Raw genomic sequence first — 20779 nt, forward strand, 5'->3', positions numbered from 1 at the left:
GCAGCAAGACTTGGACAATATCCAGGCTTGGGCTGACAAGTGGCAAGTAACATTCGCGCCACACAAGTGCCAGGCAATGACCATCTCCAACAAAAGAGATTCTAACCCATGACATTTAATGGGACTACCATCGATGAATCCCCCACTATCAACATCCTGGGGATTACCATTGACCAGAAACTGAACTGGACTAGTCATATAAATACTGTGGCTACAAGGGCAGGTCAGAGGCTAGGAATCATGCGGCAAGTAACTCACCTCCTGACTCCCCAAAATTTACGTGGCACAAGTCACAAGTGTGATGGAATACTCTCCACTTGCCTGGATGAGTGCAGCTCCAACAAGAAGCTTGACACCATCCAGGGCAAAGCAGTCCACTTGATTGGCACCCCATCCACAAACGTTCACTCTCTCCACCACCAAGACACAGTGGCAGCGGTGTGTATCATGTACAAGATGCACTGCAGCAACTTACCAAGGCTCCTTAGGAAGCACCTTCCAAACCCACAACTGCTACCATCTAGAAGGTCAAGGGCAGCAGATACACTGGAACACCACCACCTGGAAGTTCCCTTCCAAGCCACTCACCTTCCTGACTTGGAAATATATCGCTGTTCTTTCACTGTCACTGGGTCAAAATCCTGGAACTCCCTTCCTAACAGCACTGTGGGTGTACCTACACCATAGGGACTGCAGTGGTTCAAGAAAGCAGCTCACCACTACCTTCTCAAGCGCAATTAGGGATGGATAATAAATGCTGCCCTAGCCAGCGATGCCCACTTTTGTAAATGAATATAAAAAGAAGTTAATTTAAATATTCTTGCAACTCTAGTATAGAAACTGTATAAGTTGCTGACCATCCCCCTCAAAAAATCTCCATGCAACAATGGTTCAACTCTTCAAAAGCACTCCACTGATTTCTGGCAGCAGCAGGATACTGTCTGGAACCAAAGTAACCAGCTGACAAATGGTTGCGCTGGCTATTTCCACCAAATCTCCTAATGATATAGAACCATCAGCATCAGTCTAAAATAGCATCAGCATGCCCATTTAGTTATCGGCTATACCCAATGGGCTTGCTAGGCTAGCGAGCAAAAGCGACACAATAGCCTTTGTTGAATATCTAATACATGCCCAAACCGTACACACCCAACAGGTACAAGACAGAAGCTTCACACCCCTAAGCATTTCTCCATGCCAGGCATCAGTCAGGTCACCTGCAAGGAGATAGCACTGACTCCTTACTCCCTCACACCTGATAAAAAAGTGCGGAAAGAAATTAAAGCACATCATGAGGTCAGGGAAGATTAGCATGTCACCATATTAGACCATAAGACATAGGAGCAGAAATTAGGCCATTCAGCCCATCGAGTCTGCTCCGCCATTCAATCATGGCTGATAAGTTTCTCAACCCCATTCTCCCGCCTTCTCCCCGTAACCTTTGATCTCCTTACCAATCAAGAACCTATCTATCTCAGTATTAAATACACTCAATGACCTGGCCTCCACAGCCTTCTGTGGCAATGAATTCCATATTCATCTCTTTCCTCCTTGCCCACCTCTGCTACACAGAAAACCAATTGTTTGTACTATGTGTATTTGAACCATAGTTTAAATGGACCACTTTATGGAGCAGACAACTTCCAAAAAGCTTTATATGACATAATTGAAATCAAAACCACAGTATTTCAGTTACATCCAAAACTGCCACATAAAGAGCCCAAGCACTTACCAAAGAAACAGCTTAAATTAGGTAGCATACATTTTGGAAGCAGGCTTAATATATTCTCTACTTCTAAAGTCACACTGACCACACCCCATGGGCTATAATTATAATTACTATAATGATTTTCAATGTCTATAAATAGGCTCTCATGCAAGATAATTTACAAAACAAGCAATTGCTTCAGGAGTAACAAATTGTCTCTCAAAAAAAAATCACCCACAATAAGGACACTTTTTCTGCCCCCAATCACAACTCTGAGAATGATATTGCATGTTATCTGTTCTCAATTGATCGATTTTTCTTCAGTGGAATTCTCTAGTTATTTTTCCTCTCTTGATCTTTCATATTAGACAACCTTTCTAATTTAATTACCTGCTCCAATTCTCTGTCAATGCATCTTCTTAACTGATCAGTGTGAGAGCACAGGATGATTCTCCTGCTTTTCTCTTCACCACTTGCAAAGGTCAGCTAACCCCCAGATTGTACGACTGAGAACAGGACATATTGCGCAAGAGCAGAGAAGTGGATAGTACCTATGATAATATTGTATAACTTATGCATCACTGGACCAATCAATTAAGGGATCCTTAAGTAGTCTGCACATCATTTTTTTTCAGTTATCAATTTTCTTAAATACAATAGTAAACTTACATGCTTTCCCTTTTTTGTTGATACCACTTGTTCCACAAAGGCATTGTCTGCTGATTCAACTCTCAGGGTAGAGTCAGACTCATCTTCTGGAAAGAGGGCGGGTTTTGAAGTGTAGTTTCCAACAGATTGTGCAGTCTGGTCCATGATAATATCTGCAGAAGAACTTTGTGCCAGCTCCACTGCTGGCCCTAATACAAAGAGATCCAGTGACATTATAAGCATCAGAGAGATAAATTAAGGTAACAAGATTATATGTAAATAACAATTACAAAAATAGTTTCTGAACACATTGGCAACTTGTGATATCATAAACATATAAAGCTACAAGAAAAAGAACGACTTGTATTTATATAGTGCCTTTCATGAGCAAAGGGCATCCCAAAGTGCTTTACAGGCAAATGAAGTACTTTGGAAGCATAGTCACTGTTATAAGGTAGGGAAATGCAGCAACCTATTTGTACATAGCAAGTTCCCTCAAAGAGCAATGTGATAACAACCAGATAATTTAGTTTTGGGATGTCAATTGACAGGATATACAATGGGCAGGGAACCAGCATAACTCCCCAAATCTTCTGGGAATAGTGCTGTGGGAATCTTCTACATCCACACAAGGGGGTGGACAGGACCTTGGTTTAACATTTCATCTGAAAGACAGCACCTCTGAAGGTGCAGCACTCCCTCAGCACTGCAGCAGAGCATCATCCTAGATATTTGTGCTCAAGTTTTGGAGGAAGTGGGTGTGTCCGGGAAGAGTGGGGGGAGCAGTGCGTGTCCGGGAAGAGTGGGGGGAGCAGTGCGTGTCCGGGAAGAGTGGGGGGAGCAGTGCGTGTCCGGGAAGAGTGGGGGGAGCAGTGCGTGTCCGGGAAGAGTGGGGGGAGCAGTGCGTGTCCGGGAAGAGTGGGGGGAGCAGTGCGTGTCCGGGAAGAGTGGGGGGAGCAGTGCGTGTCCGGGAAGAGTGGGGGGAGCAGTGCGTGTCCGGGAAGAGTGGGGGGAGCAGTGCGTGTCCGGGAAGAGTGGGGGGAGCAGTGCGTGTCCGGGAAGAGTGGGGGGAGCAGTGCGTGTCCGGGAAGAGTGGGGGGAGCAGTGCGTGTCCGGGAAGAGTGGGGGGAGCAGTGCGTGTCCGGGAAGAGTGGGGGGAGAAGTGCGTGTCCGGGAAGAGTGGGGAGAGAAGTGCGTGTCCGGGAAGAGTGGGGAGAGAAGTGCGTGTCCGGGAAGAGTGGGGAGAGAAGTGCGTGTCCGGGAAGAGTGGGGAGAGAAGTGCGTGTCCGGGAAGAGTGGGGAGAGAAGTGCGTGTCCGGGAAGAGTGGGGAGAGAAGTGCGTGTCCGGGAAGAGTGGGGAGAGAAGTGCGTGTCCGGGAAGAGTGGGGAGAGAAGTGCGTGTCCGGGAAGAGTGGGGAGAGAAGTGCGTGTCCGGGAAGAGTGGGGAGAGAAGTGCGTGTCCGGGAAGAGTGGGGAGAGAAGTACGTGTCCGGGAAGAGTGGGGAGAGAAGTGTGTGTCCAGGAATGGTGGGTAGAAGAGGGTATCTGGGAAGGGGGGAGGGGTAGTGTCTGGGAAAGGTGGGGCGGGAAATTGCTTGCGCTTGTTGTGGGCATTCTTCACCTGCAGATAGACAGAAGGATTGATCATCATGGCAATGGTTGCATGAGCAGTTCAGATGCACGTATGCAATGGCAGCTGCTGAGCCCTCACCAGTAAGTGATAAAGAAGCCAGTTGTCCTGCAACTGATAAGAGTTTGAGAGCATAAAGTGACTGGCACACATTGAGTGCAGATGTCCCATCTGCTGGCGAGTGCTGCAACTCAAACTCCTGTGTGATATCCCTCTGTAACTCGCACACTTACACTGCCTGATGCCCTCATGAGATTGTCAATTTGCAGTGAGAGGAGACGGTACGCTTACCCTGGCGAAGCGTGGAAGATCATTCATCCTCTTGCGACACTGCTGGGTGTTTCTGTGCTGGACCCCACAGGCGCTAACCCCCACTGTGGCCTCCATTCAGGCCACTGTGGTCAGTTGGGAGGGCCTCATGCAGCTATCCCAGGGAAACCACCTTTCCTAGACAGCTTGGAGGAGAGTCTGCAGGGAGGTTTCGCTGAACTGTGGGGCTGTATGTTGTTTTGTTCTCTGTGGCATCCTGGATGAGTAATCCAGAATTCTTGGCCTGCAGTGAGTGAATGGCTGTCCGGGTGCCCTTTAAATATGGTGTCTGAACCTTTAAGCATATAAGATAACGGCGGGGATGGTGACTTCCTGCTCAGCCCTGTGGCGAGAATAAGCAAGCACCATATGGATAAATATTTATTGTTCACAAAAGATCGTTCGTGGTCTGCTGTACCCCACCAGCAACCCCCACCCCAGCAGGAATCACTCCAACGCTGCACCCGCCACCAAACTTAGACTTCAAAGCAGAAGATTCCACCCTTGGAGTGGGACTTGAATCCAGAACCTTCTGGCTCAGAGATGAGGGTGCTGCCGACTGAGCCAGAGCTAACACATTAAGAAGCAGAGTACTACTTTCTTTTTGAAACTGTACATATCTGAATCCATTCATCAACTACAAGGAGCAGATTCATTAAATTTTAGTTTGTAATAGATTTTCTTCAGTGGCAGGAAAAAAAAGCTCATTTTAAAATTAGGCATTTACCCAAGAGTCCAGTACTTCACATCCCACTGGTCAGCAATGCTTCAAAATAGAGTGATAAAGGTTATTCTTAAGAGTCATCTGAAAATCTCGCCCTTCAAGGAGCACAGCAAAAAAAACTATTAAGCTTAATGTCCAGTCTTGATACAGAATACTGAAGTGACACCACAAATTCCTGCCATATTTTATGTAATGTTTTTGGTGTAAAACAATCCTCTCTCACTCTCCCTTTCGCCTCCCAAATACCTAGGCTAATTTTCAAAAATAGTCTACCTGGCATGTGACATTTTAAGTTCAAAGTTCTTCTCTTCCATGGAGAACCATTAGTCTAGGTCTTCATATGTAACAGCATGCCAGATGAAGTTAACTAAAGATTCCATCAGCAAGCAGCTCCGAAGGGAACAATATAGTACAGCATTTCTTCCTTTCCAAGCCTATAAACTTCAATACTGATTGGGTATGTGGCACCAGTCATCTGTTACTGAAGTTTCCAGGTTCAGAGGCCAAGCTGAAAGATCCCTTGGCAAGTAAAATGACAGATCTTCATGGAGGGGAGTTTGCTTCCATATAAAATGATATATGATTATTATACTTCCATAGTTGCAGCAAACGAGGTACATTAAACACTGCCACCTAACTTATGCTGGCCAGGTTACCTTTCTGAGTAAACAAAATTTTAAACGCAAGTGTACACTGAACAGCATTCAGTGTTTCAAAGGAAGATGGAACACCGTATATGCAGAAAGGACAATGAATATAGATGCACTACATCCATTTACTGGAGCTTGTGCCCTAGCTGAGGTGTCTGATTCACACTCACACCAACAGTGGGAGTTTTTAATGCACAGCAAAATGAATATTGTATTCCAGGCTGTTGTTTCGATTCCAGCTATTAAACTAGAGCCAACACAGCTTCACTCCTTGGCCAAGAGCTCCCTGAAGAGTAATCCTCTGTAGAAGTGGTGAAATTGGATCAGACAGAGGGTCAGTGGTTTATACCATAATTTTCATAATGAATTGAATCCATTGCACAAGCAAATCTGGAACAAAATTGGAGCACAAAATGACTAATTTACATAGCACTTTACCATGCCCTCAGGATATCCCAAAACACTCAGCAAAGTACCTCAAACTGCAATGATCTGCTAATATTTTGTATTTGTTAAATTTGAGAATTCTTGACAAGGACACCAGAAGAACTTTCTGCTTTTTTTTTAATAGCAGCATCAAATTATTGATTTCCCATCACTGAACCAGCAAATGGGTCTTGGTTTAAGGTCTCAACTGAAAGATGGAACTTCACTTGGCGTCAGTCTGGATTAAATATTCAATTCCAGAGTTGGGCTTGAACCAAAAGCTTTCTCACTTAGTAAGCAAGAGTACTAGCAACTGAGCCCAAGTTGATATTTGTGCATCACTTGCCTGATCTGGGCTAGGGGCAATAAAGGAGTACTTCACACAAAATGTTTTCACCTCCTTTAAGTGCTGTTGAGTCTTATGATGCTGCCATAAAATAACATTGTGAAAGACTTTCATCCTCATGAAGTTATAGAGGATAGACTAGAGCATGAATTGGTGAGAGAGGGCAAAGAATTCCCTATTGCCTACCAAATAGGTCTACAATCTCCTGCCACTGGCCAGAGATAGACATTATAGAATATTAGAAACATAGACTGTAATGCAACAACCAAAATCTGAATTCCCACTCTGCTGCCAACTTTCCCAGCTACCTTCATCATCCCATCTCCCCCAGTAACACCCAGATATTTCCATCAAGACAAGGAGCTGGCAGTTTAAAGTCATTATGGTACAGAAGGAGGCCATTCAGTCAAATGAATCCATGGCAACTGAAGAAAGTCAATTTTTGTATTTTACAGTTGATAATGACATTTAAACACTAACCCAAACCACTATGTAAAGTTAATTCAAAAGGCAAAATACCACAGATGCTGGAAATCTCAAATATAAACAGACAATGCTAGAAATACTTTGCAGATCTAGCAGCATCCATGGAGAGAGAAACTGATGCTGCCTGACCTGCTGAGCATTTCCAGAATATATTGTTTACATTTGTTATTTAAATTTTACCAGTTTACAAAATACACCAATTTTACAAATTAAAGCTGCCCAACTGGTAGCCTATACAGCTTTAATAATTGCTGAAAAAAATGAAGTGTTTTCTAATCATTACTTTTCTACTGAAGGTTGTTTCAAAATAATGAAATAGAACAGATCGCCATTCAAACCAAAATTGATGACAATTAAGCTTAAATCCATAATTCTGTGTTTTTTTTAAATGCAGTTCCTCCAAAGAATACAGGAACAGTAGCATAGTGTTTATGTTACTGAACTAGTAATCCAGGGGCCAGGACTACTGCTCCAGCGACACAAGTTCAAACCCCACCACAGCAGCTGGTAGAATTTAAATTTAATTAATTAAGAAATCTGGAGTAAAAGCTAATCTCAATAATGATGACCATAAGACTACAGATTGTTGCAAAAATCAACATGGTTCACTCATGCCCTTTCTCAAAGGAAATCTGCCAACCTTACTCGGTCTGGCCTATCTAGCTGTGGCTCCAGACCCACAGCAACATGACTGACACTTAGCATCCCTCTGCAATTGCCTAGCAAGTCACTCAGTTGTATCAAACAGCTACAGAAAAGCTGAAAAAGGTTAAAAATCGACAGACCCTAAACATCAACCTAGGCGCCAGAAACGACAAAGGACATCGTACCCAGTCGGCTCTGCAGCATCCTCCTCACTAACATCTGGGGATTTATGCCAGGAGAGCTGTTCCACAGACTAGTCAAACAACAGTGACAATTGTCATACTCACTAAATCATACCTTACAGCTAATGTCCCAGTCCCCTCCATCAACATTCCTGAATACATCTTGCCCCAACATCAGGATAAACCCACCAGAGGGACCATGGTATACATTTGGGAGGGAGCAACCCCGGGAACTCTGCAGTCTCTTGGTATCAGGTCAAACAAAAAAAGGAGGGCAAATCCAATCTGGCAAATTTCTGTCCTATCAGTCTACTCCCAATTGTCAGCAAAGTGATGGAAGGTGTCAATGACAGGACTTTCAAATGGCTCTTACCCAGCAATAACCTGCTCAACGATGCTCAATTTGGGTTCCGCCAGGGACACTCAGCTCCAGATTTCATTACAGCCTTGGTCAAAACATGGACAATAGAGCCAATTTCAAGAGGTGAGATGAGTGTGACTGCCCTTGACATTAAGGCAGCATTTGACAGAGCATGGCATCAAGGAGTCCTAGCAGAATTTGAATGAATGGGAAATGGGGGAAAGTTTCTCCACTGATTGACGTCATCCCTGGCACAAAGAAAGGTCGTTGTGGTTGTTCGAGGTCAATTCATCTCAGTCCCAGGACATTGCTGCAGGAGTTCCTCTGGGTAGTGTCCTTGGTCCAACCATCTTCAGCTGCTTCACCAGTGACCTTCCGCCATCATAAGGTCAGAAGTAGGGATGTTTGCTGATGATTGGACAGTGTTCAGCACCATTGAGACAAGATGGAATAATCTTTATTTGCTTGGATGACTTCAGCTTCAACAACATTCAAAAAGCTCGACACTATCCAGGTCATAGTAGCCCGCTCGATCGACATCCCATCCACCACCTTAAATATTCACTCTGTCTACCACTAGCTCACTGTGGCAGCAGTGTGCGCCATCTGCAAGATGTACTACAGCACCTTGCCAAGCCTCTTTCCACAGCACTTCCGAACCTGCAACCTCAACCCAATAGAAGGACAACAGCAGCAGATGCATGGGAACACCACCACCTGCACATTGCCCCAAAACTATACACCATCCAGAAACTGTATTGTCATTTTATCAAAAACTTGGAACTCCCTTCATAACAGCACTGTGGGTGTACCTACATCACATAAACTGTAAGGGTTTAAGGCATCGGCTCACCACCACTTTCTCCAAGATAATTAGGGATGGACAACAAATGCTGGCCTTGCCAATGTTGCTCACATCCTATGAACTAATAGAAAAAATAATTTTGGTATCTACACTTTTATTGTACCATTATTATTCCCAATGTACAGCCTTCAATGAAAGCACTTATTCTCATATGGTAAAGATAATGCAAGCAGCAAAGAACCATCATATAGTAGAACTGTTGCTATTCATTGAGCTTAACAGACTTTCCTTCCTTTTTAACAACTGACTTCAGAAGACAATAGATACTTTCCCTAACATCACAGTGATTTCTTCTTCTTTATAAAGGAGCATTTAACCCTAAGGCACAATAAATACAGGCAATGAACAACTTTTCATTCTAGTCAATAAGCTACTTGACACTCAAGTTACAGAATTGCTCTTGTGAGTAAGTCACCACCACTGTAGCTATGTGCTTAATGTACAAGTTAAAATAGTCTGCTTTTATCTTCATTACCTATGCCTTTCATCAAGTTGAAGATCGGAACCATATCCTTTCAATCTCTTTTCTAATAAAAACAGGTGCAGTTCGGAGAGCAAATCTTCATAATTTGGAGCTCCAAATCCTGTAATTATCCTGGTTTTTGCTCTTTGAACTATCTTCAATGCATTAATAGCATTCCATAGCATTTAGTATAATCCTCAGGGCAACTGCTTAAATATTCCCATCACAACTAGAGCCAACATTTGTGCATTGTGTTATGCGCCTGGTCTCCATACTAAAGAGAAGTCAGAGAGGCACTGGAGAAGGTCCAATAAAGTTTTGCAAGAATGATATCAGAACTGAGAGATTATACCCATCAGGAAAAATGAAACAGGCTAGGCCCTTTTCTCTATAAGAGAGAAAATAAAGGGTGACTTGATAGGGACCTTTAGGATTATGAAACGATTTGACAAGGTAAACAGTCAGGATGTTTCAAATTTGGGCAAGTCTAAAACTAGGAATCATAAATATGAGAGCCCCTAATAAATCCAATGGGGAATTCAGGAGAAACCTCTTTACCCAGAAATCGGTTAGAATGTGGAATTCCCAGCCTCAAGTAGTTGAGGCAAATAGCATAGTTCCATTTAAGAAACACCTATATAAACACATAAAGGAGAAATGTATGTTTTATGCTAACACGGGAACAAAGACATTCTTTAAAACTCCAATGAGTAAGTGCCCAACCTGCTCAACTTTTCCTCATAAGGCAACACCTTTTTTATTCCTAAACTCTACCCACAAAGCTTCATTCGATGCCCCCTCCAAGATATCATCTCTCCTTACAGCAGTAACTGACTCCTTAACTAATAATGCAGCGCCTCCTCCTCTTTTACCACCTCCTCTGTCTCACCTGAACATTCTATATCCCGGAATGTTGAGCTGCCAATCCTGCCCTTCCTTCAACCACGTCTCAGTGATGGCTACTATATCACAATTCCAAACGTCAATCCTCACCCTTAACTCATCCGTTTTACCTGTAACCTGCAGTAACCTTTAATGTGACATCTTATCAAATGCCTTTTGGAAATCCATAGACATGATATCTACTGATACTCCTTTACGTCCCTCCTTGATATATCCTTAAAGAACTCCAATAAATTGTCAAACATGATTTCCCTTTCACAAAACCATGTTCACTCTGCCTGACTGTATTCTGATGATCTAAATGCCCTGCTTCTTAGTAATGGATTCCAGCATTTTCCCAATGACAGATGTTAAAATAACTGGCCTATAATTTCTGCTTTCTGGTTCCCTCCTTTCTTGAATAACGGTGTTAGACTTAGGGTTTCCCAATCCGCTGGGACCCTTCCAGAATCTAGAGAATTTTGGAAGATTACAACCAATGCATCCACTATCTCTGCAGCCACTTCCTTTAAGACCCTAGGATGCAGGCCATCAGGTCTAGGGCACTTGTTAACCATTAATCTCATTAGCTTTCCTAGTACTTTTTCTCTGGTGATTGTGATTGTTTTAAGATCCTCTCTCCTTTTTGCCACTTGATCCTCTACAATTCATGGAATGCTTTCTGTGTCTTCTACTGTAAAGACAGATATAAAATATTTGGTCCAAGTCTCTGCCATTTCTCATTATTAATTCCCCAGTCTCACCCTCTAAGGGACCAATGCTTACATTAGCTACTCTCTTCCTTTTTATGTCCTTGTAGAAACTTCTGCTGTCTGTTTTTATATTTCTCAGTTTTTCTCATATTCCAGTTTTTCCTAATTTTTTTCAGTCATCCTTTGCTGGTTTCTAAAATTTTCCCAATCTTCTAGCCTACCACTAATGTTTGCAACATTGTAAATATTTTCTTTCAATTTTATACCATCCATACCTTTCTTATTTAACCATCAATTTTCTAGTAGTATCTTTTTTTCTCAAGAGAATGCAACTTTGTTGAGAGTTATGAAATATCTTAAATATCTGCCACTGCTTCTCTACCATCTTACCTTTCAATCTATTTTCCCACTCCAATTTAGCCAACTCTGATCATGACCTTGTAATTGCCTTTATTTAACTTTAAAACACTAGTTTCAGACCCAAATTTCTCACCCTCAAACTGAATGTGAAATTCTATCATGTTAAGATTACTCTTACCAAGAGGATCCTTTATTATGAGGTCATTAATTCATCCTGTCTCATTATACATTATCAGGTCTAAAATAGCCCATTCCCTGGTTGGTTCCAGAATGTATTGTTTGAGGAAACGGCCCCAAATACACTCTAAGAACTCAACTCCTAGCAATTTTTGCCAACTTGATTCATCCAATTTATAAGACGGTTAGAAGTTGGGACAAATGGTCTGTTTTTGCACTGTATATTCCATGTAATTCTATATATTCTCAGAATCATCTAGTGTCCTAGCTCCCCTAGCTTTGGGGAGATGACATTTGTAAGGGTAAAGTAATTAAAATGCTGGGCTTTAACAATTGCCAGGCCACCTCGAGTAATAACAGTTCAAAGGGTGAGCGGTGCATGTTTAACAAGGTCAGAATAGAAGAGAGTGCTATAAAATGGCAGGTGGACTGACTTGGACTTACTGTCTCCAATTTTCCAGCTGAAGGGAATCACTCTGACTTCATTAGAGATGCAAATTATCCATGTGGGTCCCAGAATCAAAGAGGTTGTTTAGAAGATAAAACATAGTTAATTGACATTTCTGTCTGGAACATCCCATGTATGCCACCTTGTTATGGGGATCGGCTGCGGGGTTTAGGGAGGTTCCTTTTTTTAATTTATATGTATGTGTATTTGCTGACAGAAGGAAGCAGCCAGCAATTCAATTTAGGAAAGACAGAGACAATTGTAGCTCACTGAGTTGAAGCAGTAAGAGATAAATGTTAGCAAGGCCTGCACCTTTAGCAGAGAAAATACTATCTTTATCACTCGTCATGCAACATGGTCAAGTTCAGTTTGGGAGGCAGAGTTCATGACTGAAAAGGAACTGGAAGATTTGTCTAGCTTGGAACTAGAGGAAGAAATCTACAGTAATCTTCAAAGTCGAAAACAAATAGCTAGCTTTGGAGAATGCAGTGAAGCTTAAGCATGAACTGAGAAGTCGACAGTCTTTTTGGTGAAAAGTTGAAAGATCGGTTGGCCATATGTTAACGAAAGGATCCCCATGAAATTTCATGCCTCGGCGAATAGCTGAAACACTGAGGACAGATTAAAGTGAATTCCAGAGAATTGTGGCATACTTGGTGAATTCCAGAGAGAGAAATGAACATATTCTAAGTCTTAACAAACTATAGTGTTACGTTAGTAGTGCTTGCTTTGGTATTTTTTTTTATATACAGTAAAGTTTGTTTTTGTTTAGAAACACGAAATCTTGTGCCGTAATTTCTGTTCACATTTCTCTTTAAACGTTAATGGGCTCTATGGAAATCTTAACAATATCTGATCTCCCTGCTTTTCTTTGAGTAGTACCACAATGTTTTTTTTGACATTCACCTGAGCAAGGAGGCAGGACATAGGTTCAACATTTCAGTAACTTGTATTTATAAAGCACCTTTAACATAATTCCCAATTAACAAAAAGAAATAACTATTGAACCAGGAAGCAAGAAATTATAAGGGGTGACAAATAGCTTTTCTAAACAGATCGACTTTGAGGATCTTTCTAAAAGGCGTGGAGAGGGGTAGTAAGTTTTAGGATTGCAGTTCTAAAGTATAGTCATAACTGAAGTATCTGCCACCAGTGAACGGGTGAAGGGAGGGAAATTGCACAGAAACCAGAGTCAAGGAATCGAAGCATTCAGAAAGGGACATAGGATGGGAGAAAATTGCATAGGCAAGGTGCATAAGCAATGAAGCCGCTGTTTTTTTGGAGTGCACAGGCAATTTAAGTACATTAAATTTTTGTGCACAATGAAGAGTGCAGGAGGGCATGCCAAGAGCAGCATAAGGCATACCCAAAAATGAGGTGCCAACCTGGTGAAGCTATAACACAGGACTACTTGTGTGCCAAACAGCATAAGCAGCAAGCGATAGACAGAGCTAAGCGATTCCACAACCAGTGGATTATATCTAAACTCTGCAATCCTGCCACATCCAGTCGTGAATGGCAGTGCACAATTAAGCAACTCACTGGGGGAGGAGGCTGTACAAATATCCCCATTCTCAATGATGGGGGAGCCTAGCACATCAGTGCAAAAGATAATGCTGAAGCATTTGCAACAATCTTCAGCCAGAAGTGCCGAGTGCATGATCCAACCATTTTCAACTGCTTCATCAATGACCTTCCTTCCATCATAAGGTCAGAAGTGGGGATGTTCGATGATGATTGCACAATGTTCAGCCCCGTTCACAACTCCTCAGATCTGAAGCAGTCCATGCCCAAATGCAGCAAGACCTGGACAATAGTCAGGCTTGGGCTAACAAGTGGAAAGTAACATTTGCGCCACTCAAGTGCCAGGCAATGGCCATCTCCAGCAAGAGAGAATCTAACCATCACCCTTGGCATTCAAAGGCATTACCATCATTGAATTGCCCACTATCAACATCCTGGGGATTACCATTCCCAGAAACTGAACTGGACAAGCCTCATAATTACTGTGGCTACAAGAGCAGGTCAGAGACTAGGAATCCTGCGGCAAGTAACTCACCTGCTGATTCCCCAAAGCCTGTCCGATGGATTACGCTCCACTTGCCTGGATGAGTGCAGCTCCAACAACACTCGAAGTTCAACACCATCCAGGACAAAGCAGTCCACTTGATTGGCACCCCATCCACAAACATTCACTCCTTCTACCAGCGACGCACAGTAGCAGCAGTGTGTACCAAGAACTTACCAAGGCTTCTTAGACAGCGCCTTCCAAACCCAGAACCATTACCATCTAGAAGGATAAGGGACAGCAGACACATGGGAACACCACCACCGGGAAGTTCCCCTCCAAGCCACTCATCATCCTGATTTGGAAAAATATATCGCCGTTCCTTCACTGTTGCTGGACCAAGGTCCTAGTACACCCTCCCGAATAGCATTGTGGATGTACCCCTGTGGGCCGAGTCCTAAATGACACAGCTGCTAGACTGGGTCTGCGGCAGGTGGTGAGGGAACCAACAAGAGGGAAAAACATACTTGACCTCATCATCACGAACCTGCCTGCCACAGGTGCATCTGTCCATGACAGTATCAGTAGGAGTGACCACCGCACAGTCATTGTGGAGACGAAGTCCCACCTTCACAATGAGGATTGCGTGTTGTGAGGCACTACCACCGTGCTAAATGGGATAGATTTCGAACAGATCTAGCAATTCAAGACTGGGCATCCATGAGGCGCTGTGGGCCATCAGCAGCAGTAGAATTGTACTCGAACACAATCTGTAACCTCATGGCCTGGCATATTCCCCATTCTACCATTACCATCAAGCCAGGGGATCAACCTTGGTTCAATGAAGAGTGCAGGAGGGAATGCCAGAAGCAGAACCAGGCATACCTAAAAATGAGGTGTCTACCTGGTGAAGCTAGAAAACAGGGCTACTTGTGTGCCAAGCAGCAAGTGATAGAGAAAGCTAAGCGATCCCGCAACCAACAGATCAAATCTAAGCTCTGCAGTCCTGCCACATCCAGTCGTGAATGGTGGTGGACAATTAAACAGTTCACTGGAGGGGGTGGCTCCACAAATATCCCCAACCTCAATGATGGAGGAGCTCAGCACAGCAGTGCAAAAGATAAGGCTGAAGCATTTGCAACAGCCAGAAGTGCCCAGTGGATGATCCATCTTGGCCTCCTCCGGAGGTCCCCAGCATCACAGATGCCAGCCTTCAGCCAATTCGATTCACTCCACGTGGTATCAAAAAATGGCTGAAGGCACTAGATGCTGCAAAATCTATGGGCCCTGACAACATCCAGACAATAGTGCTGAAGACTTGAGCTCCAGAACTTGCTGCGCCCCTAGCCAAGCTGTTCCAGTACAGCTACAACACTGGCATCTACACAGGTGTGTCCTGCACACAAAAAGCAGGACAACTGCCCCATCAGTCTACTCTCGATCATCAGTAAAGTAACGGAAGGGGTCATTAAAAGTGCTGTCAAGCGGCACTTGCTTAGCAATAACCTGCTCGCTGATGCCCAGTTTGGGTTCCGCCAGAACCACTCAGCTCCTGACCTCGTTACAGCCTTGGTTCAAACATGGACAAAAGAGCTGAACTCCCGAGGTGAAGAGAGAGTGACCGTCCTTGACATCAAAGTAACATTTGACCAAGTGTGGCATCAAGGAGCCCTAGCAAAACTGGAGTCAATGGGAATCAGGGGGACAACTCTCCGTTGGTTGGAGTCATACCTAGCACAAAGGAAGATGGTTGTGGTTGTTAGAGGTCAATTATTTCAGCTCCAAGACATCACTGCAGGAGTTCCTCAGGGTAGTGCCCTAGCCCCAACCATCTTCAGCCACTCCATCAATGACCTTCCTTCCATTATAAGGTCAGAAGTGGGGATGTTCGCTGATTATTTCACGATGTTCAGCACCATTCGCAACTCCTCAGATGCTGAAGCAGTCCATGTTCAAATGCAGCAAGACCTGGACAATATCCAGGCTTGGGCTGACAAGTGGCAAGTAACATTTATGCCATACAAGTGTCAGGCAATGATCATCTCCAACAAGGCAGAATCTAACCATCGCCCCTTGATGTTCAATGGCATTACCATCACTGAATCCCTCACTATCAACATCCTGGGGGTTACCATTGACCAGAAACTAAACTGGACTAGCCATATGAATACTGTGGGTATAACAGCAGGTCAGAGGCTAGAAATCTTGTGTAACTCACCTCCTGACTCTCCAAAGCCTGTTCACCATCTGCAAGGCACAAATCAGGAATATGATGGAATACTCCCCACTTGCCTGGATGAGTGCAGCTCCTACAACACTGAAGAAGCTGGATGTCGTCCAGGACAAAGCAGTCCGTTTGACTGGCACCACATCCACAAACAAACATTCACTCCCTCCACCACCGACGCACAGTAACAACAGTGTGTACCATCTACAAAATGTACTGCAGGAACTCACAAAGGCTCCTTAGACGGCAGCTTCCAAACCCACGACCACTACCACCTAGAAGGACAATGGCAGCAGATAGATGGGAACACCAGCACCTGGAAGTTCCCCTTCAAGTCACTCACCATCCTGACTAGGAAATATATCGCCATTCCTTCTCGAGAGCAATTAGGAATGGGCAATAAATCCTGGCCTACCTAGCAGTGCCCACATCCCATGAAGAAATTTAAAAACTTAAGATTTGTGTGTACATAAGGCATGGTGGAATTTACAGATGAGGAGAAGGATTATGAATTTAATGTGGTGTAGGACAGGGAGATCAGTATAGGTCAGCAAAGACTCGACGATGGGAAGCAAAATTTAATGTGAGGCAAGGATAGGTGCAGCAGTAGTTTTAGCCAGGCTAGAGCTTATGAAGGGTGGGGGATAGGAAGCCAAGAAAGAGCATGTTATAGTCATCAAATCTGAAGGTGATCCATCACACATAGGATTTTCAGAAGTCTAAGTGCAAAGGTAGAGGAGGATTTACACAACACTGTCAAGTGATTGATAAGATGTAGAGTTTAGAGCTCAGAATAGAATTGAATTGGAAGCTAAAACTGTGAATGGCATGGTTCATCCTGAGGCAATATAGCCAGAAAGGGGAATGAAGTCACCAGCAAGGCAGTGAATTTGATAGCACAAGCTCAAGACAATAGCTTCCGTCTTCTCGACGTTAAGCTGGAGGAAGTTTTGACTCACCAAAGACCGGATGTTGGATAAACAGGCTGACAGTACAGAGACAGTAAAGGGGTCAAAGGGAGCAGAGGAGAGACAGGACTGGGTATCAAAAGAAATCACATGACTGCTGGCCTCATGTCCGTAGATGCTCTGGGGAGGAAAAAAAACACTGCTGGAGAGGCACTCAACTGAAAAAAGGCAACCTAAATAATGCAAATATCAATCTAGGTTAGACGTTTAAGTTCTGAAGTGCAGTTTGAACCCACAATCTTCTAATTCAGGGGCAAAAGGAGCTAAGCCATGCTACCAGTCAAAAAGAAAGGAAGAAGGATAAGATTAATCACCCTGAGGTGTTAACATATACAACAGTGGCCAATCATACAGTGGAACTTGAACAGATTTGCTGCTTGGCCACTTAGTGCAATGGAATATAGCACAAGATGATGGTTTAAAAAAAGGTGGAGAAGAAAAAAAATATAGAAAAAAGAATTTTGGTTGCTAACATGTGGATGTGAAATTGAACCAAATGTTGAAGTAGCAGTGAACAGCAACATGGTGCAAGGGAAGGCAGGTCCCATGCCCCAATCCTGGATCTCTATGTGCAGCATATAAAGATCAGAACTGAGTAGACAACTTGCTTCCCTTTGCTCCCTGCTACAGTTCATTGATATTCCAAAATACAGCTCGGCACACCTTGTTGATGTGTTCAAGACCAGGATTCCCAGTCTCCCATTCTCAACAAGCACAGCATAGGCAGGCAATGGCCTCCTCTGAATAAACATGCAGGTGTTATTGTATATAAAAGCACAGAACATCACTTATTAGCAGGTCTGGAATCCATTTAAAATCTGGATAAGGGTTTAGTACAGAATTCAGAATAGATCAGAAACAGTTATGTTATTGCAGGGTTACGACTGAGCCCCTTTCCATTCTGGCCTGCCCAAAATGTAACTGAAGTTCCTTTATTCTTTACATAGCATACATGTTACTTAAAATTCCAGAATTTTTGAAAACCTCTAAACCAAAATTACAGGAATACATATTTAATTATGCTTCCCTACAGGACATCTCAAACCCCAGCCTAGCCACTCACCTACACAGGTGTTAACTCCAGGAATCAAGACTTGAATACCCCCATTCAATTTCATACTCACTTTCCCCATGAGTGATTCAAATCAACTGCCAAAGATCTGCATGTTCTATAAATCTGAAAAGACCACATGCAACCCTGGGGCATTTTTCACTTGAATTCAATATTGCTGATACTTGATCAAAATATCCTGTTCAATGTTTGTACAAGGTTTACTCTTGGCATATATCATTACTTAAAAGGAAATCTAATGCCAAGATTGCATGATACCTGTACTTTTAAATGATACAAAGTCAGCAGAAAAATACTTGCATTGAAAATAAGCATTCCCTCAGTAATATCTGAAATTATTCCAATACCAACTCTTTCAACCCACAGTATCAACATCACTCATTGCAATATTCTTCATTAGTTTCATTCTGAACTATCATATAGCCATACAATAGTCCTGCAGCAGAGATGAATGGGTTTTTCTTTCATGTGAAACATCAATGTAATGCCAACATTTACTAAGAATTAAGTATATCCAAATCGTAACTAAGTCCTACTACAAGTTAGACAATTGAAAACTTTGTCGAAGCATTTTTAGTGAACTTTTGCAAGGCTCATCTAAGCTGCCATTTCCAACCAGTAAATGGACCAAAAAAATCACTTGTACATTAATGAATTTAATGACTTACCTCAGTGAAGGTAGGCATATCTATATTAGTATAATTGATTTTTGCAATTTCCAGTCTTTTCTAACTCATCTAAGTAAAGTAAAAGGTTTTAATCTAGGGAAATTCAGACTGCTTACAGCAACAGTGGCCAGATTAATATATACATATTTGCAGTTCATGACCCCAGTGTGCAAAACAGATTGCAGGCATCTGGACAGTGGTGAAGGAATGTGAGCAAAGGTACATAAAAGAACTGAGAAGAGAAACTTTCAGTGCAGTGCAGTTAACTACAGAGACTGGAACTAATGGGAGACATGACCCACTTATTAAGACATATACAGTGATATACATTTGCTCCACAAATTTCCAAATTTTGAGATGAATGGAAAATAAATGAATGCCGCAAACATAAAAAACCACAAAATGCTGCAAATACCACCATCATTTAAATCAGACCCAATTAAAGATTATGTCTAACATTAGTATTGATGTCCCCCAAATTCAGCTAATGGGTTTTCAGCTAATGGGATTACTACTTTCTGAAGAGAATTTATGAAGATTATATGTAAAAAATAAAATCACTGAATGGCAATTGTTGGACTGCAGTGCAAATATGCTGACACATAGGCAACACTAGACATTGTTGTGCACATGATGCACAACAGTTTTTTTGGGGTGGAGAGGGAGGCAGGGAATTGGTGGCAGGAAGAAATTTTATCAGTCTATAGTAACTGAACATGTTTAAGAACTAGTTTAAACATCAGTATGCTGAACAATCAGTATAAAAGGTCACGAGACCTACCCCTAAGAGTTTACAGCAGCAACATTAATTATTATAACACATTTACAAAACAAACATGAGCTCTCCAGACACAGTGCAATACAGGAAGGACAAGCACAAAGTTATGAAATATAAACCATTTATGGCACCACATGACAGTTACCTGCTAAATTCAAGTGATGAGATACCATGTGACAGGTTACATTTTCTAAATACAAACTCTTCTTTTCATAATATATATGTACAACAAAGCTACTCAGTTCTCTGTTTTCAAAATTAAGGCTTAGTGCAAAATATATCCAAACCAAAATGTACTATTTAAAATAGGTCTAAAGCAACCAGAGCAGAGCCAATAGATCAATGAGATTCACTTACCAGCAGAAAATGCTGCCCAGGGAATGGCTGGTGAGACTGACTGTGTTCCCATTTCACCATCTTCAAAGCTCTCTGCTGCCTAAGCATTTTTTTTTAAAAAAGCACAGTTCAATTTGGCAGTGCTAACTTACTTCCTAAATATATTTAACAAAAGAATGAAGAGTCATCAAAATTTATTCAGAATAGAAAGGCAAATCCAAATGAAAGATGAGAAAGTGTTTGGTTGAAGTTAGCTTGGAGCTGACTTGGAACCCAGTTTATAAAATGTCCAGCTGAATACAGTTAGGCATGTTAAATGTTCTGAAGTCAATCTTGATGTGATATTTCTGAACACAGTTGCTCATTATGGACTGAATCCTCTGCCCTCAGTGCAAAACTAGCTTCCAAACTGCACTCCAAATAGCTGTCAAAGAAATATCTTATCCTCCCATGCGAGTAAACACCAGATAAAACAAGAGCACCAAGAGTAATCTAAATTTCATACATTTACAATAATGTTTTTGTGTCGCACTGTCTTCAAGGCACATATTCAAAGCTATGAAAACATTCTGTGCTGTGCTGAATAAAAATAATGCCTCCCCTGATGGTTCAGTGGGTAAATTCACTGTTTAGTGTTGCAGAGCCATACAAACCAGCAAGATCACAGAGACAACATGCAGTCTGTGCTGTGTTAGTGGA

General features: G+C 42.5%; 1 protein-coding gene across 4 annotated transcripts in view; it reads right to left on the reverse strand.

The window, feature by feature from the left end:
* LOC144696609 (coiled-coil domain-containing protein 91-like) overlaps nt 1-20779 on the reverse strand; it is a 177011-nt gene that overhangs the window by 146095 nt on the left and 10137 nt on the right. For all 4 annotated transcript variants that reach the window (XM_078568120.1, XM_078568117.1, XM_078568118.1 and 1 more), the window contains exons 3-4: nt 20102-20180; nt 2378-2565 (exon numbers count right to left, since the gene is read on the reverse strand). In XM_078568120.1, the coding sequence (XP_078424246.1) occupies nt 2378-2565; nt 20102-20180 (267 nt within the window). The remainder of the gene's footprint in view (nt 1-2377; nt 2566-20101; nt 20181-20779) is intronic.

This window comes from Cetorhinus maximus, chromosome 22 (genome assembly GCF_964194155.1).
Source record: "Cetorhinus maximus chromosome 22, sCetMax3.hap1.1, whole genome shotgun sequence".
NCBI classification, from domain to species: domain Eukaryota; kingdom Metazoa; phylum Chordata; class Chondrichthyes; order Lamniformes; family Cetorhinidae; genus Cetorhinus; species Cetorhinus maximus.